The 20,739-nt window shown below is 43.3% G+C and overlaps 1 protein-coding gene and 1 long non-coding RNA gene across 9 annotated transcripts in view; one reads left to right on the forward strand and one right to left on the reverse strand.

Moving 5' to 3' along the window:
• CAMKMT (calmodulin-lysine N-methyltransferase) overlaps window positions 1-20,739 on the reverse strand; it is a 347,932-nt gene that overhangs the window by 50,378 nt on the left and 276,815 nt on the right. For all 8 annotated transcript variants that reach the window (XM_077337432.1, XM_077337425.1, XM_077337458.1 and 5 more), the window contains one exon: window positions 5,437-5,497. In XM_077337432.1, coding sequence (XP_077193547.1) covers window positions 5,437-5,497 — 61 coding nt within the window. The remainder of the gene's footprint in view (window positions 1-5,436; window positions 5,498-20,739) is intronic.
• Window positions 1-20,739, forward strand: part of LOC143837522 (uncharacterized) — a 54,133-nt gene that overhangs the window by 9,767 nt on the left and 23,627 nt on the right. The gene's annotated exons all lie outside the window — the stretch shown is intronic.

Genomic DNA, 20,739 nt, shown 5'->3' on the forward strand with positions numbered 1-20,739 from the left:
AAATTTAACAAATAGATAACAAAATTGCAATGAAGTGGCTGTTAGGAGAGGTGATTAAACATCATGAAATTAGTCTTGTGGTGAGCTGATCCTGGGTCCACTTTTGTGATGAGGAAAGTACAATCAGAATTAGTTAATCATCAAAGCAGACTATTCATTTGCATACAGATGATGGACATCTATAAGAGACAGATGGAAGATAGGCAGAAGTCAGCTTACGTGGAAAAGGAGAAAACTTCTGTGTTGTTTATTTATTTAAGGTATTTCTATATCACTTCTCATGAAAATAATTCTGTTCAGAGAGGTTTAGAAAACCATAAAAATGCAAAATACAATTGAAATGTAGTAAAATAAACCATGAGACCACAAATGGCTAATAATTCAATACAAAATCATAGTAAGTTGAAGAATTGTCATATGGAAGATATTTCTAGCTGGAACATGAGAAACTCAATTTCATTGATTACTGAGAGTTCGGTCTTTCAGTGAAGACAACAGAGATGGAAATGAGATGGGGGGGTGGCACACTTTGCCTCTTATAGAATCATAGAATCATAGAGTTGGAAGGGGCCATACAGGCCATCTAGTCCAACCCCCTGCTCAACGCAGGATCAGCCCAAAGCATCCTAAAGCATCCAAGAAAAGTGTGTATACAACCTTTGCTTGAAGACTGCCAGTCACTCTATGCTGGGGACCAATGGTGGTCTTCTGATGAATCAGGAGTGATATCCTTCCCTTCCATAGTGCCCCCCCCCCAAAAAAAAATTAGTCCACCTCATGTCTTCAGTGTTAAATGGAAACAGGTCTGGTCTTGAATCTCATACAACAGGTAGTGTCACTAAGAATTATCAGATTCCCTCATATTTGTTTTGTCATACAGCAACACTGTATGAACTTTGCTAAGAAACTAGCCTGTTGTGTCCTGAATTTATTTTTTATTTTATTTTCATCTGATAAAAGGTTGCTGTTTTTTTGTTTTTATGTTGCAAAGGTGAGTTGTTGACCTATTTTGCAGCATATAGCATATTTTGATATGCGGGTTCACAAGGTGTATATTTGGATGTAGTTTATTTTATTACTTCATCAGTTTTATACTGTGGAAGAGTATGTTAGTGCTCTTCTTATAGTTTTAAAATAGTAAAAATGGTTTTCATTACACACACTTTGAAAAGGATTTTTCGAGGCACATACTTTGTCGATTTATTTTGGAACTGCACCTATGGAATATTATTGGATTCTGAAACCTATGCTTGGATAAATATCAGAAATACAGAACTGCAAAATGGGAGTGGATGGAATCAACACTGTAAGATTCTGTAAAGTTTCCTCAGTCTGGCCTTCAATATATCACAATACTTTTTACTCTTTAAGACCCACTTATGGACCCAAGTATATAGCATTATTATCAAATGCTCCGATGTATATACTTAAATATTTATATTTAGCCTTTCCACAGTGGCTCAAGACAGCTTATAAAAAAAAATGACCACCAAGTTTCTTCTTCCATGTCAACAAGAAAAGTCACTATACAACTTTTCTTCAAAATAATAACTTCCTTGAGTAAATATGTCTAAAACACCTACCTAAGAAGAACAAACTGATCTTATGGAAGACGGATAGGAGTCTTCCACACTTATTTAGGTATGGCTCTCCCTAACAATGAAGTCACCACCCTGAAAGAGCATGACTCTATTAAGACCAATGAGACAGCTAATCTGGGAGGATCTGTAGTGAACATGTTCATAATAAGAGACAAAAATCAGGACATAAAAACAGCAGTTCAGACAAGGCAGCCTTATATAGGTCAATTTATGATACACATATTATGTGTTGGAACCAGTGGTCCATCAACAGTAGGTGTTTATGGTCATGGTTCTTTCACGCAAGCCCCTCCCACAGTCTTTTCTGTTCCCATGGACGTTTGTTTCTGGGGTCATGGGACCTGTGTAGAATGCAGTGGGGAGGTGGAAGAAGATGAAATCATCTTTTCTGCTCCTTTCCCATTCTGTCAGTGCAACTTGGCTGACAGGAGAATGGGAGATAATGTGATGATATCATTGTGCTAAATAGTGAATCAGTATTGTCATTGATAGCAAACAATAGTCTTGCTCTGTCTGCACTCTCAATGGAGAGGGGTGGAGAGAGGAAACATGTCCGTGATACAAATACTTCTCTCTTGCCATTATCAGCCAGTCATTCTACTGCCCAATAGCACAGTGTAGTAAGACACAGAGTGTCTTGACAATGGCCACTTTGACAATGAGGACAGTTCAATCTTTCTGCAGGTTCAACTGTAGAGCAGTGTGACAAAACAGGGATTTTTGGGCCAGTTGCCTTGGAAATTGAGATGAATTCCTCTCACAAATGTATATGCAACATTTCTCTTCTAAAAAAAATCACCCGCAGTGGGCTATGAAAATATCCACAAGACACAGCCAGAACATACCTCCAATGACATTTCATGGTCTCCACAGCTAGGGAAGAGAGCAACAATGCAGACCATTGTGCCCAGCTCCCGACAGGCCACATGGCCAGAATGTAGGCAGTGCCTGGCAATGGCAGTTGGCCCCAGCATATCAGATGCATTTCTGGTGGTCAAGGGTTGGTCTTTCTAGAACAGACTCTATCTGCTCACCCACTCTGTAATTGGCAAGTGCTCTGTTTAAGGAGGATTTGGGACTGATGACAGTGCAGTAGACACCAATGCCAAGTCATACTGGGGGGAAGCAGTGATTTTTGACAGCCACCTTACAAGAACCTCAGTCCACTTGCAGGCTTTGTTGCCTCTTTTGGCATAATATCCCAACAGGGCTGCAGCAAAATGCCTTAGGGAGGAAGGGTCCTGATCTCCTTTATAGGCTCCAAGGTTTGGGGGAATGTTCCTGATCTCCTTTATAGGCCCCAAGGATTTCATGGATTGCTATAACCTGAAGTCTACCAGGGATTATGACTTCAAAGGTTGTTAAGGTGTGCACAGCTGAATGGGTGGCAGGCCCCTTTGATGTTCCACCTATAGATCAGTGGTCCCCAACCTTTTTGTCACCGGTATGTTGACAAGGCCATGGCCATGGGCTGCTTGGTGGCTTGTGCCACCTTTGAAGCATTGAGCATATTTCTTGAATGGATGGTTAAGGACTGTATGCAATGCCCTCACATCACCCATTAGTTGGATGATTTTCTATTGGTTGGACCAGCTGCCGATTCGGCTTAGGCTGATCTCTTGGCTGCCTTTCAGGTTTTCACAAAAGAATTAGAAGCCTGACTGAAGGCCCCACTACCTGTCTGATGTATCTGGGAATACAATTGGACTAGGTGTTGGGCATTCCTTGCCTTCCAGCAAATATGCTTTCTGCGCTGAAAGCCTTATGGGTAGCCAGAAGTCCACCCTCAAGGACATTCATGCTCTTTGGGGCCATTGACATTTATTTTGCTGGGCACTGATATGCCAAACAGTGGCCTTAACATTGTGGCAGGACTGACATATGGTCCTCATCTTTTTGGAATATCCCCCCATTTTGGCAGCAGTCATTATTTAGCGCAGAGGTAGTCAACTTGTGGTCCTCCAGATGTTCATGGACTACAATTCCCATGAGCCCCTGCCAACGTTTGCCTTGTTCGATCATGGCAGGGGCTCATGGGAATTGTAGGGGGCTTATGGCAGGGACTCATGGGAATTGCTGGCAGGGGCTCATGGGAATTGTAGTCTATGCACATCTGGATGACCACAGGTTGACTACCCCTGATTTAGAGGGATGTCTTACAGAACAGCTGCATAGTCATATGACTTTAAAGTTCACATTAAGTTATCAATAAAATCAGTAGTCACAAAGCTTGCCCTAATTTTCTTTGCAGCCACTGTGAAAAGGAATACCTTGTGAGTGATATCAGGGTCAGTATCTGATAAAAGCTGGTACATTATATCTACGTCTATCAGTCCATTGTACTCCACAAGAAAACATCCCCCAAATTCTCTTCTAGTGCAACAACCAGACTGTGGTGAGGGTCATCAACAGTCAGTCAAGGGGATCATGTGGTTGGTTTGCAGGTTTGTGCTAACATGCCTTGAATCTAACATATTTTTCTCAGAATGTTACCTTGCTGGAACCAATAATGACATGAAGGAAGCATAGTCTCAGTTTCAAGAAGAGGGCAGCCTTCACATTGGCATTTTGGGGGCATTCTGCAGCACCAAGGGGTATTGTTTGAGTGAGCTATAGCAGTTGACACTCTTCTCCTGGCTTCCTGACATCATCTGGCCCTCCCTTCTCAAGTGGTGTGAGTGACGTGGGGCCATTTCACCATCCTGGGTGGACTTGGTTGGCGGAAGACTTGCAAAGTAATTATGCACATGGTAGAGCCCATATGGGCTCCACTGTCCACCAATATATTAGGTTTTGGCAGCTGGCCCTCTACAGGGTGGACAGGGTTCATTTACCCAATTGGGGTCAGATATTTCACTGCATGGTATCAGGGATTGCCTGTTTGCTTGGCTGCAGGTTTAGGAGCATACAACAGCCAGGGTGGGGTGTGGGCTTCCCAACTCTGTGGTGGTTGGAGAATTATTTGGCTATGGAGGAGGTGCCTGCTTGTCTGCATCCCACAATTACAGGGACCTTTATCAGGGGTTTGGTTGAGCATTGGCATACCCACCTCAGGGGCTGTCAGTGAGTCTCTTACCACAGAGTGGCTGGTGAACCATGTAGTGGCCAGTGCCCGCATGGCTCTCAGTTTTGCTACACAGCAGACAGATTGGGGTGCATGACTCATCAGGCGGAAAGTGGGTTAAAAGATTCAGGATCTGTCCCCATGCCACGCCAATGTTTTACCCAAATCCAGTGTATAGATTGTTCATTGTCTTGCCTGTGCTCTTCCCCCTCTGCACTTCTAGGTCCACAAATACCCTGCACCCAGTTTCAGCTCAGCTTTAGCTGTCTCTTATTGTACTCGCACAGCTAAATGGGGAGAGAAGAGGGGGAGACTATAAGAATGAAAAACACAGAAATATAAAATGGCACAAAATGCACAGGAAAAGGCAGGGAAAGCCTGATGCCAAAGAACTGGTTTGAAAGCATGACACACCTTCCAAGACAGCACTTTGATGACTTTCAGAATTGAAGTCAATGTAAAGAATGGCTTTCTTTTTTTCCTGACCTTCACAATCAGTGCTGATCGATTGGCGTCTCACTTTTGTTTCCCAAAAATCAAAGTGAAATAAAACGCCTTGAGTGGAAATCAAAAGTCTTTGACATATAGCAGAAAGCTTGCTGTGCAATATTAGTACCCAAAGGCAGCTCCAAATTCTTTGTTAAGAGCAACATGCTTTCACCTTGAACTTTCAAAACCTGAGTCTGACGACTTAAATCATAGCAATCTTTACTATGCAGATATAATAAAACTAATGGATTGGAAAGGGTCTTTTATGGGTTGTCTTTGTACCTGAACATTTCATGGTGCCTGAGGCAGTAGTAAGCTAGCACCTCTTCAGAAGGCCAGATACCTACAATAAAATACAGCAAGGGTCAGTTTTTAAGAACAGATTAAAAATACATTTAAAGAACTTTTTAGATCTAACCAAAGTGAACTTTTTGTATTGTTTTTAAAAATTGTGAGACAGTTAGTGTGTGTGTGTGTGTATATATATATATATATATATATATATATATATATATATATATATATATATATATATATATATATATATATATATATATATATATATATATATATGACACATCTGTACATCAAATTTGCTTGAGCCATTGTGATACAGCGGCTAGATTCCACACCACACATTTCCATTCAGTATGAAGTTTGCTGAGTAACAACCATGGACCTGTTTGATTGTTATTTGTTAAATCGTTATTATCTTCTTCTTCTTCTTCTTCTTCTTCTTCTTGTTATTATTATTGTTACCATTGCTGTTATTTCTATTTGATACAAAAAACTGAGTTCAATGTATAGTTCCTTTACATTCCATGTGAACAGTCCTGAGCCTCAGGGGAGGGCGGTATACAAATGTAACAAACAAATAAATAAAATAACCTCCTGTTTTGAATTTACCTATCTCACTGTTGGTATGAAGTATACACCTATATCTCCATGGGGAAAGGATCCAGCTGAAATTTAAGAAAGATACTTTTTTGGTGCCAGATCATGAAATGTTGAGAGAAAAGTTTTCAGTATATCAGTCATGTTCTGACATTCTGAAAATGTGAAAGTAATTAAGAGTTTAACAGTGCAATCCTAAAATTATTCCGCAGGCACTACTGAGCATACAGGATTAGGAGTCTGAGTAGACCTGCTTAGGATAGTATTGTAAGCTAGGTTTTCACAGTCTCATGGCTATGAATGTGAGCTGCATGACCCAGATGCCTGGTTCAAAAACCCAACTCAGTCATGGTCTTATTCACTAGATTACATTAAGTAAGATGCTATTTTAATTCACCTCGTGAACAATATGGTAATATTAACAATAATGGTCTACCTCACAGGCCATGTCACTCTTGTGTTTTGAACTTAACTGTGCTTTTATTCATTGTTGACATTAAACAAAGTAGTAGCAATAGCCTGAACTTCCAAAATATAAGCCACGGTTCTTCCTAGCATAGTTACCTTACTGTACAAATTCATTATTAGCCGATTGTTGAATTTGTGTACATCCAAAGGATGTTGCTAACTTTAAGCAGTTGTCAGCTAAAGGGCAATCTTCATTAGCCATGGTATCGTTAGGATTTAAATTATATCCTCTATGGCCTGCAGCCAACAGAAAGGGATAATCCATACACACTATCACAGTATGTTAGATCAGAGTCAAACAACTGCAAAGCTTAGTAGAAATTCCAAAACAGGAAACAAGTCCTATTAGTTTACCAAGTCTGCTACTCACATGAACATTTTGTTCTGATACTCCTGTTCAAAGATGATGATTACTATATTTTTGCTAAGTCTTTGCAAACACTACAGTAATATTCTCCACCCAATGATTCTTTCCACTTTCTGGAGGGTTTTTGGGGAGAAGGAGGGGCATGATTCATTGATATGAATGATATCTAAAAAGAAAATTTATTAACCTGAAAGATACCTATGTACCACTCTAAGCCGCCTTTCAAATGTAACTGCTGTAATTCTTCCTTCCCTTGTTCTCCATCAGTGAAAAGGCAAGTTTTTCTTCTGGATCTTGGCTTTGATCCTACACCCCCAAAGGGTTCAAAGTACCGAAGGATAACATGTGGTACCACAAGAGTTTTATGTCCACATCGAGTCATAGCCTGGTAAATGTTCATGGATGGTTTATGAATAAAATCTTAAATTGGCTTCCTATGGTAAAATGACTTCATAAATTTACCAAGGCTCGGTTCACATGTACAACAGAATATGGTGTTAGAATCTTGAGGAGGCATGATTTAGGTGGATTACGCCACTTCAAAATGCAAGGCAGAGTAGCTGCCATTGTTCAATTTTAAAAATAGACGTCCTTCAGGTAAAAACAAAAGTAACATATCTGGCAGAAAGGGTTTTTTTTTACTGTATTCATTTATATTATAGTAGTGATAATTTATTGCAAGTACTTCAGCAAATGTCTTGGCAACGGCTGAGCTGCATTTTGCAATAACATTAGGTTGTGGCACTTTCCTCTGCAAATAGTCAATCAGATCCAGGATTTGGGTCTGTTTAATTCAGATGACTTTTTCTCTATTAAATACGTCACTTAGAAGAACCGCAATTATTGTTTGAACTGCTGTACAGGACAGTTATTGGATAGTTTCACTGACTGAATTATTTTACTAGTAGCAAAGCCTGTTTTGAAAATAGGCTAAAGAAGGGCGGGTAGCCAGAGGTTGGAAGGGCTGCTGCAAAGCAGGGTGACATGGGTTGCAGTTGTGCTGCACTGCTCTGATGGAGCCCCCCAGCCCCCAGCCTATGCCTTGATATAGGTAGCCCAGTTCACTGGCTGGGCTGCCCTGCTCTGCAGGAGCCCTCCGGCCGCTGACCTCCCACCTCAGCATTGATACGGATGACCCCGTTAGCTGGCTGGGCTGCCCTTCTCTGCAGGACCCCTTTGTCCCCCAGCCCCCACCCTGCTCTGCTCCTGCTGCCCATAGGAAAGACATTACCAAAGGTGGGAGGTTGGAGGGCAAAGGGCGAGAGGGCCCCTGCAGAGAAGGGCAGTCCAGCGAGGGAGCTGGCAGAGCACGGCTGGCCAGGGTCCCACACTCCATGGCAGGCAGGAGGGCTTGGAGCATGGTGGGACAGCCAGGTGAGTTAGGCAACCAGGGCTGCTACTGCAGCAGAGTGTGGCCTGCCTCCTCCCCCACCTCCCCAGCTCGCCATCTGCTGGCTCTTCTTTCTTCCAGCTGTCAGGAAGTAGCACAATGGTGGAGGAGGGTCAGGATGGGAAATAACATGATTGGCTCTCTGTGGGCAGCTGCCCTCTCTCTATTCCCCAGTTGTCCACCACTGAGGGCCAATCAGAAGAAGAAGAAGAAGAAGAAGAGTTGGTTCTTATATGCCGCTTTTCCCTACCCGAAGGAGGCTCAAAGCGGCTTACAGTCGCCTTCCCATTCCTCTCCCCACAACAGACACCCTGTGAGGTAGGTGAGGCTGAGAGAGCCCTGATATCACTGCTCGGTCAGAACAGTTTTATCAGTGCCATGACGAGCCCAAGGTCACCCAGCTGGTTGCATGTGGGGGAGTGCAGAATCGAACCCAGCATGCCAGATTAGAAGTCCACGCTCCTAACCACTACACCAAACTGGCTCTCAGAAGGTTTGGATCATTGAATACGTTGTCAGAAGGACGGTAAGCTTTTAATATATAGGATATCATTTACTATACTGTTCTTCCTTGCCTTAGAAATATTTTCCCTAAATGAAAGAAATCTAAAGGGTTTTTTTTACTTGATGGTATTTTTTAATGGAAGCATTCAACAATCGTTTTTTTTTAATCTGCAGAATGAAATGGTACAGTCATTTTGGATTTGTAGCCCAGGTTGGCAGTCCTTTGGAAAGTGAATTAAAAAAAATATGCCTAATATAATCAAATGATTTCTAAAGTTTGTCTACCCTAGATAAAACGTCTCTCAAGAGCTTTATTTGAATATTTAAATTTGTAAAAAAGATCTAGTGCTCCACAATTGCTGAGGCAACAATCTTCAAAACATGCTCTATTTTGCTGAGAAAATTGTTTCCATCCCTGTGTGCAAGCAAGGCTACTGGTGTCCCAGTCACATCTGTGAGGTTCTGTAACTGGTCAAAAGAGGTTTTTTTAAAAAAAAGCTTCACAGTCAGTAGAACAGTGTTGGTGGCAATTGTAAAAGTTGTGACTGATGTGGTATTCAGTTCCCAGACTGCCTATGTCCAATTTGCCCTAACAGAGAAAAGAATCGCATCAGTATAAAGACAGTCCTTTGTAGATGGTTCATGTAGTCTGTTAACAATTGGTGACCAAGAAGCTCAGCTGAGGCTGGCCTGGGAAAGTGCAAGAAGGCATGGGCCTGCCCACTTAACTCTGAAGATGGTGCTAGAGATCTGAAGGAAAAAGGAGGGAGAGCAAAGGAATGAAGCCAGAAAGGAGGGAGAGCAGAGGGCAGAGTTAAGGGAAGGAATTTAAAACATGTCTTTACCTCATTGCAGAGAGGGAAACGGGTGAAGAGAGACAGCTAGGCCCATTATGCATGGAGTGGATGGTCCACATTCGGGGTGGAATGGCGGCGGCTAAAATCACCAATTATGCACGCCACAGGTGGCAACCGGGCGCAGAGTCAATGTATGCCGCCGAAAAAGCCGCATTAGCGAGATGCGGAAGAAAGTGGAGCTTCCTGGGACCAGGGTGCAACCAGAAGCGGCTCCGGAGTACCCGTCTGCATAATCGGATACTGTGGGTTTTGCCACCATTGCGTTCCATCCCATGCGTAAGCGGTTTGCTTAGCTTCTTCCTCCTCCGTGTTCTCCATGCCACCGTTTCAGCGGCCCTGCATAATAGGCCCTAGAGAGGTCTCCCCATAGAAGATGCAGAGAAAGGAATCCAAGCCAGAAAGCTGGTTGAAAGAAGGCAAGGTAAGTTTGACACCTTGGAAGGCACCTCAGTAAGGGCACAGAGAGTTCAGGAAACCCAGTGCTGCAACATGTGGCCAAGACAGGGACTTGCAACAGAGCTTCATGCCAGGAAGGAAAGTTTATCAATAGGCGAGCCTCTGCTTGGCCTCCTGCCTTGCCAGAACTATCAAATCCTCTTTAAAAAGTGGTCCAACAATCTTGGGACAAACAGAACAGCAACTTAAATAAGTAAAATGATGCCATCAAGGGTATTTTTCAGGGTTACTAATGATATTTTAAATAAATCATTATATTCAATTCACTACTTCAACCCAAAGTTAGTTAAGTCCAAAAAGACATTAGCAAAAGAGACCTCCAGGCTTCTGAATTCCTCATTATTTTAAACTAGACACATTTAAGCACCTGACCTTTCATTCATGAACATTATTTTGTGCCCCTTGCCCACAGCTCCCTGATAGTAGCACCTGTTTATACACTCACCGGGATGATAGCGAAAAGGCTCTTTCATACACAAAGCAACAAAATCAGTAGCCTGCATCATATATTGCAGCTTTCCACTGTCATTTAGAACTATAAACTACAACTTCAACATTAATTCAGAAGCTGGCATGGTTGTGAAAAGTTTCCTGCAAACCTAGACCTCACATATGGAACCCATGAAAGCACTAAGTCAGCAGCAAGAATACCTGTGTTAATTTTAGTAAAAGGAAAATCTTCTCTTGCTTGAACAGGTAGGTAATCCTCTTTAATGGCCTTCAAAACAGGGATAAGCTTAACAATCCATGTGGAGGAGTTTGCACTTTGCCTTCTATTCCTTTGCACTGACCTATATTCAATATGCAGATGCAGGTGTAATTTACCTGTAGATCAAGATCCTGGTTGGTTGAACACATTGCAACTCAGATGCCAGGTACAATCCAGCTCAAATAAAGCCTTTTAAAATCCTATTGGTTTTAGTGGTAGAATTAAGAAATGGTCCACTGTTCCCTATTGAAATCAACAAGAAGTGAAAATGCTTTGTACGTCAATATTGAACTCAGCGGTTCCAGCTGAAATTGATGAGGAGTAGCAACTAAGAATACAAGAAATTAGGAGCCAATCACAGGGTTTCCTTGAAATACTAATGCAGAAAATGGAAGGACTTTTGCATGGGATAATCAGCCAGTGGGAGGCCAGTATTTGATTGTTTTCCTGCAACTAATTTCCTAGAATAGGAAGATAGTTTTTAAAAGTTACCCCCCCCCCCCACACACACCACTTGCTTCTCAAACTGGACATGAAACTAGCTGTGAGGAAATTGACTAGCTATTTGCTTGGATAATTGGTACAGCATTTCCTTAATGCAGGTCATTGGAGGTCCTATAGTGGGCCAGGTCTGGGAGGGGGTCAGGCCAGCAGCGATATCATGTATAAGTGGGGATTTGCTTCGCTGTCATGCAGGCACTGGCCTGGCCTTCTTCCCCCATGCATAACTGGTCAATGTGACTAAAGGATAAAAGCCTCAGGTTTAATTTGATCTAGAACCAACTTATGTCTTTTTCAATTAATCAGGTATCTTCCCATCAGATTTCTTTATTGCCCAACTTTCACACCCATAAATAGTAATGGGGAATGGGGAATAAATGAATTTGATCTTGGTCACCAGTGACAACCTTAAAAATCTTCTCTAGCATCTCCTGATTTTGTGGTTATAATCTTCTTTTGGTTGGTGATGGAGCCAGATAATAGAAAAGCTTAAAGATGTTCATCTTAAAGATGTTCAATTACCCAGCAGTAATTACTTTTGCCTTCTTATTGTTCATCTGTAACCCTGATTTCTACTTTAACCTACCAGTAGTCATAGAATCATAGAATAATAGAGTTGGAAGGGACTTCCTAGGTCACCTAAACCAACCCCCTGCACTATGCAGGACACTCTCAACCCTATTGCTCATCCACTCTAACTTGCCACCTCCTTGAACCTTCACAGAATCAGCCTCTCCATCAGATGGCTATCCAGCCTCTGCTTAAAAATCTCCAAAGATGGAGAACCCACCACCTCCTGTGGAAGTCTGTTCCAATGAGAAACCGCTCTAACTGTCAGGAACGTCTTCTGGATATTTAGATGGAATTTCTTTTGCATTAATTTCATCCCATTAGTTCTGGTCCATCCCTCTGGGGCAAGAGAGAACAATTCTGCTCCATCCTCTACATAGCAGCTTTTTAAATACTTGAAGATGGTTATCAGCCTTGGACAGACAACGCCCACTCAGGACTTTGGCCCAATCAGTGGACTTTGGCCCTTCCACCCTGGCCTGGGGCTCTCTGGACATTTGCCCCTTGATGACCAGGCCACATGTAAATGCTCTGAGTAGTGGTGGTGGTGGCCTCCATTCCTGATGGGCCGGGAAGCATGAGGGCTTCCTTCCTTCCTTCCTTCCTTCCTTCCTTCCTTCCTTCCTGATTTTTATTCCATCCTCTTGCTTTTCTTTATTCCTTCTTTCTTTTTCTTCCTCCCTTCCTTCTCTTCCTTCTCTTCTTCCCTCCCTCCCTCCCTCCCTCCCTCCCTCCCTCCCTCCGTCTTTCTTTCTTTCTTTCTTTCTTTCTTTCTTTCTTTCTTTCTTTCTTTCTTTCTTTCTTTCTTTCTTTCTTTCTTTCTTTCTTTCTTTCTTTCTTTCTTTCTTTCTTTCTTTCTCCTCTCCCTTCCTTCCTTCCTTCCTTCTTTCCTGATTTTTATTCCTTTCCCAACTTTTTTTACTATTGAGAAACCTCTGAAAAATTCTTTAGGCTTTGAGAAACCCCAGACGTGGTTTGGGTGTATACCTCCTCCAGGACCATTTGGCCATTTTGGGGTGCGGGGTGTGTGTATTCAGGTTAACATTAACTTATATGATCATATCACCTGATAAATGTTTAACAAATTTAAAAATATATTTAAAACTTATTAACTCCCACCCATTTGGGATAGCCTTTCAGGGCCTTCAAGCATCAGGGTTTCATGAAACCCTGGTTGAGAAAGCCTGAGCTGGATTTTCCGAGCCAAGGACAAGGGAAGGCCCGTGTAGAGCGAATTACAGAAATCTAGTCTGGCTTCCATAGACAAAGAGGATTCTAGAGTCACTCCCAAATTCCTGAGTGTGAGGTCTCTAATTGCACTCCATCCAGGAAGCATGGCTGGCATGCTTCCAACTCTATCCTCTTCATATGAAACCACAGGATATCTGTCTTTGATGAGTTGATTTTCAGCCAGCTTCTCTTGAACCAAACCGTCACCACTTCCAAACAACTGGCAAATCTTTCTGGGAGGCGGTGGGGCAGCTGTCCATCAAGAGATAGAGGAGGGTGTCATTAGTGTACTGATGTCAGCCCAGCATGAAGATCCGGACTAGTTGGGCCAGAAGGCATATGAAGATATTAAATAACGTAGGGGAGAGTATTGTCCACTGTGGGATGGAGGTTTATATACCCTTCGTGTCTTATTTCTATCATATATAATTGTATATTTTCATCTGCTGTTAAATCACAACTGTAGACTTACCACTGGGTTATTTTGCAGCTGCAGGACAGGAAAGGGCATGGCTCATGGGTGGAGCTCGTTGCACTTATTATAGCTGGCCTTTTACTGGTTGTCTGGTTGTCTAGGGCCTATTCTGCACACATTGCATAATGTACTTTCAATGCACTTTAGAAGTAGATTATCTTGTTCTGCACAAGAAAATCCAGCTACAAAAGCATATTGAAAGTGCATTATCTAATGTGCGTGGAATGGGCCTAGGTGTCTCATCTAGCCAGGGTGGGGAGCCGGGCTGCATAGACTTCAGCATCTTCTATCCCTATTTAAATCCTGACCTCATGGGTATTTTGTTGGACTGATCTGCTGGTTGATCAATCGATTGTCCTGTAATTCATTCTAAACATTTGTGCTGTTATGTAGCAAATATACACTGAAGGAGATTCAGGCTTTATTGGGCCACCTCAACTGTGCTTGTACACATAATTGCCCCTGGGTGGACGTTTTGTGCTTCCTTAGCTTTGCCCAAGGCCAGGGTCCATGCTTCTCATCATCATTTAAGGGTCACCAGGGGTATGACATTTGGACATTTTTCAGGCATTATGGTCTAAATTCAGTGGGGTGGTGGTCTTGGAGTTGGGTTCTTTCCTGCAGATCTACTCTGATGCACCTGGGAGCATCAGTTTTGGTGTTTACTTGGCTGGCCAGCGCAGTGTGCAGTGGTGACTGGTGTGCTGGACTGAGTTGGACATCCTCATAAGACCATCCCTCCAGACTGTGTCATAAGTGGCAGTCAGATTAAAAAAAAACCTGTTGATGGCTTAAGACATTTCTGATACCCTGCTTCAATATAAGTTGTTAAACTGAGAACCTGCTCTTCACAGCTATGATGGAGAGTAATTCTTCTTGCTCTATAGGGGCATGCTCATTAATTTTGTCATTTATTCTATCCAGGATTAGCCTCTCAAGGAGTCTTTAACAGGAGCTCAGAAGAGAACTGGGTCTGTAACTGTCCACCAGATGCTTTGGGTTTCCAAATTTCAGAAAATAACAAGAATAATAATTTTTAGGCCACCTTTCCAGTGTTGCTCAGGGCAGGTAACAAATTTATAAAATATCAAGCAAAAGTTCAAAACATTATTATACTTAAGGCCCCAAACTAAAATTCCCAGAGAGGGTTTTTTGGTATGGGGTCTTTCATCTCTCCCTCTGGTGAGTTCAGCATTAATTGGTGATTGTTATTTTTGGTCCCAACCATAAGCCTGGTCCCAACCATAAGCTTGCGGCCCGGGAAGTTTTTTACTGCAGGGGGGGGGGGGGCGGGGAGAGGGAACCGCGGCCCGGCGCCATGGCCTTCGCGGCCCGGCACCGGGCCGCGGCCCGCAGGTTGGGGACCACTGTTATAGGCCCTGCAGAACTGATTAAGGTCCCACAGGACCCTGATCTCTCTTGGGAGTGCATTCCACCAGGCTGGGGCCAGGGTCAAAAAGGCCTTGTCCCTGATCAAGGCCAATCTCACCTCCTTTGGGCCAGGGATCCCAAGCAGATGCTGATCCAAAGTTCTTAGTGCTCTGGGGTCCAGGGAGAGACATCTCATAAGTATGCCAGTCCCAGACTCTTTAGGGCTTTAAAGGTTAACACCACCACTTTGAACCTGATTCGGTTTCCAATCCGGAGCCAATGCAGCTGAGCGAGTAGTAGTGTTGTATGCACCCTCCATTAAGTCCCTGTCAGGACTTGAGCCACTGTATTTTGGACCAGTTGGAGTTTCTGGAGCAGTCTCAAGGGCAGCCCTGCATAAAACAGCAGAAATTTTAGCTCCTTAGTGTTATCCAGGGTGCACTACATGGAGGTGGGCTATAACTATACATTAACCAAAACAACAATCATGAAATGCAACTGTTGTCACCAGGTATAAACTGAAGACTTCTTCTTTGTCCATTTCCAGCAAATTTTTAGTAAGTAGTGAAACTCCCTCTGCCAGGGGCCTCTTCTCTACTGGGGAGTTCCATCATTCTCCAGTCTGCCCAGCTACCAAAATATCAGGGAAGTAGGTGGCCTCTCTTTTAATGTAATAAGGCAATTTGAACAAAGTTCCTGGGTTTAGTGGCCACACTAAGGCAAGGAAGTCTGCTTGCAGTGACAACACATACCATCTTTGTTACTTGTCTCCCTGCCAGTCTCCAGATTTATTTCTGCTGGGAGTGAATTCTCTTAGACTTCTTTAACTGCAACTTCTGAGGTCTGAGAAAGAGTGCATGCACACGAAAGCTTGCGCCGTGAATAAATCTTTGTTGGCCTTAAATGTGGAATTGTACTCAGATTTGGTTGTGCAACTTCTGGTTACTGCATCCTTGCTTACAGGTAGATTCAAGTAGCTGTTTTGGTCTGAAGCAGCAGAATGAAGTTTGAGTCCTTTAAAACCAACAAACTTTTGTTCAAGATACCAGCTTTCCTGTGCAGCCCTGGCTTCATCAGATACAGTGAAACAGAATATCCTCAACTGTTACATATTGTTCTAGATAGAATGAAGGGTTTAAGTGCTAGAAAGAGCTAGCTAAAGTTCATAAGAAATTGCGTGATAATAGCTGACTCTGGATTAAGGCAGTTATCAAGATCAGTAAATAGTCGTAAATACACATACAAATAAAAGAGTTAATAAACAGATGTGTGAGGTGGCAGCAGGAGAGACTAGGCATGTGCAGATGAACGCTACTTCGGTTACATTGGAAGAGATTTTCTCAAATGTTACATATAGGGGTATGTGTGTGTGTGTGGTGGGGATTACTATCCAGAATTAGTTAATTATAGCAAAGAAGTATATGTAACTGAGCAATAAATACAGCTAAGATTGGAATAGCACATTTGGTAAGGCATGTAATAGCAGCAAACATTCAGATGACAAAGGAATAAACAACAGATATAAGAACTGAGGGCCATTCTGCATCCAATTTAAAAAGTGAGAGTCTTACCGTTTGCAAACACCGTATTTTTGGCGTTTTACACTCATAAACATCCAGTGTTATATCTGCAAACCGGCAGCTACATCCTCCATTTTAAAGAGCTTGCAGGGAAATCAACAAAACTGGATTCTCCCTGCCATGTAGCATTATCAGGATGAGAGCAGCCAGCAAGACACTTGCACAAGACACGTGCATTACCAAAGTGGCCAAAGCAGTGAGATCTCCAGCTCTAGTGAGATCTCCAGCCCTTGAGCCCACCTCCCTCTCTCAACCAGGAACAGGGCTTTCTTTTTTTTAAAAAAAATACTGCCTGGAGCAACGAATAGACACACAATCGCCCAGGCAGAGCACCACCAGTTTGCCCATACAGCATGCCCCTTCCCCACCAAAAAAACAAACAAACAAATCACCCCCAATATATTTTTTTAAAGCTTCAAGGCTCCGGATTGCAATAGGGATTGCAGTGAATGGAGCCGTAAGCATACGGCTGTTCTGATGGATAAATTGAAGGACTGCAATCTGGATTTTCAGATAGTTAGCTGGATAGGGAATTGGTTAGAGAACCGCACTCAAAGAGTTGTTGTCAATGGTGTTTCATCAGACTGGAGGGAGGTGAGTAGCGGGGTACCTCAGGGCTCGATGCTTAGCCCGGTACTTTTTAACATATTTATTAATGATCTAGATGAGGGGGTGGAGGGACTACTCATCAAGTTTGCAGATGACACAAAATTGGAAGGACTGGCAAATACTCCGGAAGACAGAGACAGAGTTCAATGAGATCTGAACACAATGGAAAAATGGGCAAATTAGAACAAGATGCAATTTAATAAAGATAAGTGTAAAGTTCTGCATCTGGGTCAGAAAAATGAAAAGCATGCCTACTGGATGGGGGATACGCTTCTAGGTAACACTGTGTGTGAACGAGACCTTGGGGTACTTGTAAACTAAACATGAGCAGGCAGTGTGATGCAGCGGTAAAAAAGGCAAATGCCATTTTGGGCTGTATCAACAGGAACATCACATCAAAATCACGTCATAGTCCCATTGTATATGGCACTGGTTAGACCACACCTGGAGTACTGTGTGCAGTTCTGGAGGCCTCACTTCAAGAAGGACGTAGATAAAATTGAAAGGGTACAGAGGAGAGCGATGAAGATGATCTGGGGCCAAGGGACCAAGCCCTATGAAGATAGGTTGAGGGACTTGGGAATGTTCAGCCTGGAGAAAAGGAGGCTGAGAGGGGACATGATAGCCCTCTTTAAGTATTTGAAAGATTGTCACTTGAAGGAGGGCAGGATGCTGTTTCTGTTGGCTGCAGAGGACAGGACACGCAGTAATGGGTTTAAACTACAAGTACAACGATATAGGTTAGATATCAGGAAAAAAAATTTCACAGTCAGAGTAGTTCAGCAGTGGAATAGGCTGCTTAAGGAGGTGGTGAGCGCCCCCTCACTGGCAGTCTTCAAGCAAAGGCTGGATACACACTTTTCTTCGATGCTTTAGGGTGCTTAGGGGTGATCCTGCGTTGAGCAGGGGTTGGACTAGACGGCCTGTATGGCCCCTTCCAACTCTATGATTCTATGATTCATACATGAATAAAAACATATGCATTTAAATGAATAAGTCTCATAAAAAAAAACATTAGCAGGCATTGCGGTCCCTTTAAAAGAGCGATAAAGGTGATTGACCGCCTGTCTTGACTGACAGGTAGAAGAGAGGAGCATGTCTAGCACGTTCCCCTCTTCCACCATTTCAAGCAGGCGTGTGAAATGGCAGGGAGCACTAGGCGGCAGTGGAGGAGCCAGCAGATGAGGAATTTCAGGAGGCGCAGTTTCTTTTAGCGATACGTCATTGTGCTGGCGTAAGGCTTTTCCCCCCTGAGTTTGTGCCCAGTGCCTGTCCCCCCCCCCCCCCAAGGTCAACAAGTTCAGTTTCTGGGTATAAGTGAGAACTGAGTGACTTAGCACTTGTAGTAACATAAGAAGCCAATATTTCTGTTATGTCCAGGCGGTTCCATTATCCTGAGTGCAGTAATAACTTGTAATTCAGCAATCTCCCGTTCCAGTCTGTTTCTGAAATTCCTTTGCAGTAAAACAGCTACTTTGAGGTCCCCAACTGAGTTGGTCTTAAAGGTGCCACTGGACTCAAATTTTGTTTCTTTGCTTACAGGGTTAGGTAACTATGCTACCCTGTCCATGTGTAAGCATTCTGTGCTTCTTCCTTCCACCAGGTATTGAATTACTTGACTCCTGGGAGGATCTAGTGTCCTTAGGTCGTGAAGCCTTCAGATGTCCCATAAATGCCAGAAAATTGGTTCTTCCTTCCCTCAAATCACAGATTCTTCCTGTCTCTGCCTTTCCCCCCACTTTCTCCCTGCCTCACCCGCATTATTGCTCATCCTATTCCTGCCTTTTGTCCTAAATCAGCTCATGCTAAACATCTCCTGACCATTGGAGACTTCTTTGCAGGTGAGCTGCTGCACCCTTTGCCCCAGTTCTCTCCCCCCAACCTCGGGTATGGTACAATAGATTGTTGGATGGCGGTGTTTGCCTATGTGCAAAATTGCTTAGTAATTATTTTCTCTTAAATCCTCAAAGCTGTTAATAATTCCCTTGTACCCCAGGCCTCAATCTCCAAGATTATCAGTGGATGTATGTGGTTATGGGAGACATTTCCCCCCTCCCATGTGTCTTTGGCCTTCTGTTTTATTGGGATAGTTTTCCTGAGATGTTTTAGAAGCTTCCCTGGCATGTCTTTCTTTTGGGATGTTGTATTTATTTCAAACAACTGATAAAAATGAGTTCCTTTAGAGCAGTAGTCCCTAACCTTTTTATCACCGGGGACCGGTCAACGCTTGACAATTTTACTGAGGCTCGGGGGGGGGGGTAGTCGTTTGCCGAGGGACGTCACCACTGCCGCCTGAGCCCCTGCTCCACTTGCTTTACTGCCGGCACCCCTAACTTCCCACCACCCACTGGGGGGCACTGCCAGCAGCTGCTATGCTGAGGGGGAGCCCCAGCCATGGTGGCCACTGGAGAGCACCAAAGGTGAGCTGGCGGCAGAGTGGCAAGGCAGCCCCCAAGGCAGCAGCCAGGGAGGAGGATGAGGAGGAGCCGCAGCCTGGTACCGACTGATCCACAGACCGGTCCCTGTCTTCAGACTGGGGGTTGGGGACCACTGCTTTAGAGGATACAGACTGGAATCACTTTGTTTTGTTTGCATGTTGTTTCAGCGCCAGATTTTCACCCAGCATCTAATTTTGCCCTTTTTTGTTTTGACCTGAAAGGTGACAATTACTGTTCTGGCTCCCACAAAGGTTTTATGATGTTTCTATTTATAGCAAGTATGTGTAAATAATAGTGCAATCATTAATGGGATCATTAAACTAATAGATCAGACACTATGGGGATGGGCTGGTATATGCCAATGCATGCACACATACATAAATGTTGACAAGTGGGGCCAAAACCTTATCTTGTATATAGAAGAACATGGAAATGAAATATCTGGATTAATAGTGTGTGTGCACACAAAAGCTCATACCTTGAATTAAAAATTGTTGGTCTTAAAGGTGCCACTAGACTCTAAATTTGTTCTACTGCTTCAGACCAACATGGCTACCCCCATCTATCTATCTATCTGTCTGTCTGTCCGTCCGTCCGTCCGTCCATCTATCTATCTGACTTATATCCCGCCACTCCTGGCAAGCTGTCTCTAGATGCCTTGAGAAATTGATACTTTGAATAAACTTGAAATACAATGGCCAGATATCATTAGGTGTGATTTTTTTCAACTGAGCTTTTAAATCTCATAGACTGTTTATGCACTGAAGGTTTCATGCCAGGCTGCAGGTTGGAGTTTTAGACATGGCAGGTTGCCCCACCTCTTCCTGCACCCACATGGGGGAGCATTTGGCCTGGTGCACCTCATCCATCCCCGATTTGTGCTCCTGCATGGGAGTCGGGGTAGTGAAGTTCCCAGTGCATAAATGGTCATATTGACTCATTTCTGGCCTGAGATGAAACCATAGTTTCTCTTAGCTGCAGTTAGCTTGTGAGACTCAGGTGATCATTCAAATCTGGTTTGCTTCCCACGACTGCTGGTACCATCACTTTGTCCTCTGCTTTTCGCTACACACCTATCTGGTATTGTAGCCTGCGGTGCAGTAAGTGTGATACCAGGGGACATGCCAGGATTAGCCACAATTCCTGCATTATACCATACATGAGCC

This window comes from Paroedura picta, chromosome 1 (assembly GCF_049243985.1).
Source record: "Paroedura picta isolate Pp20150507F chromosome 1, Ppicta_v3.0, whole genome shotgun sequence".
In the NCBI taxonomy this organism is placed as follows: domain Eukaryota; kingdom Metazoa; phylum Chordata; class Lepidosauria; order Squamata; family Gekkonidae; genus Paroedura; species Paroedura picta.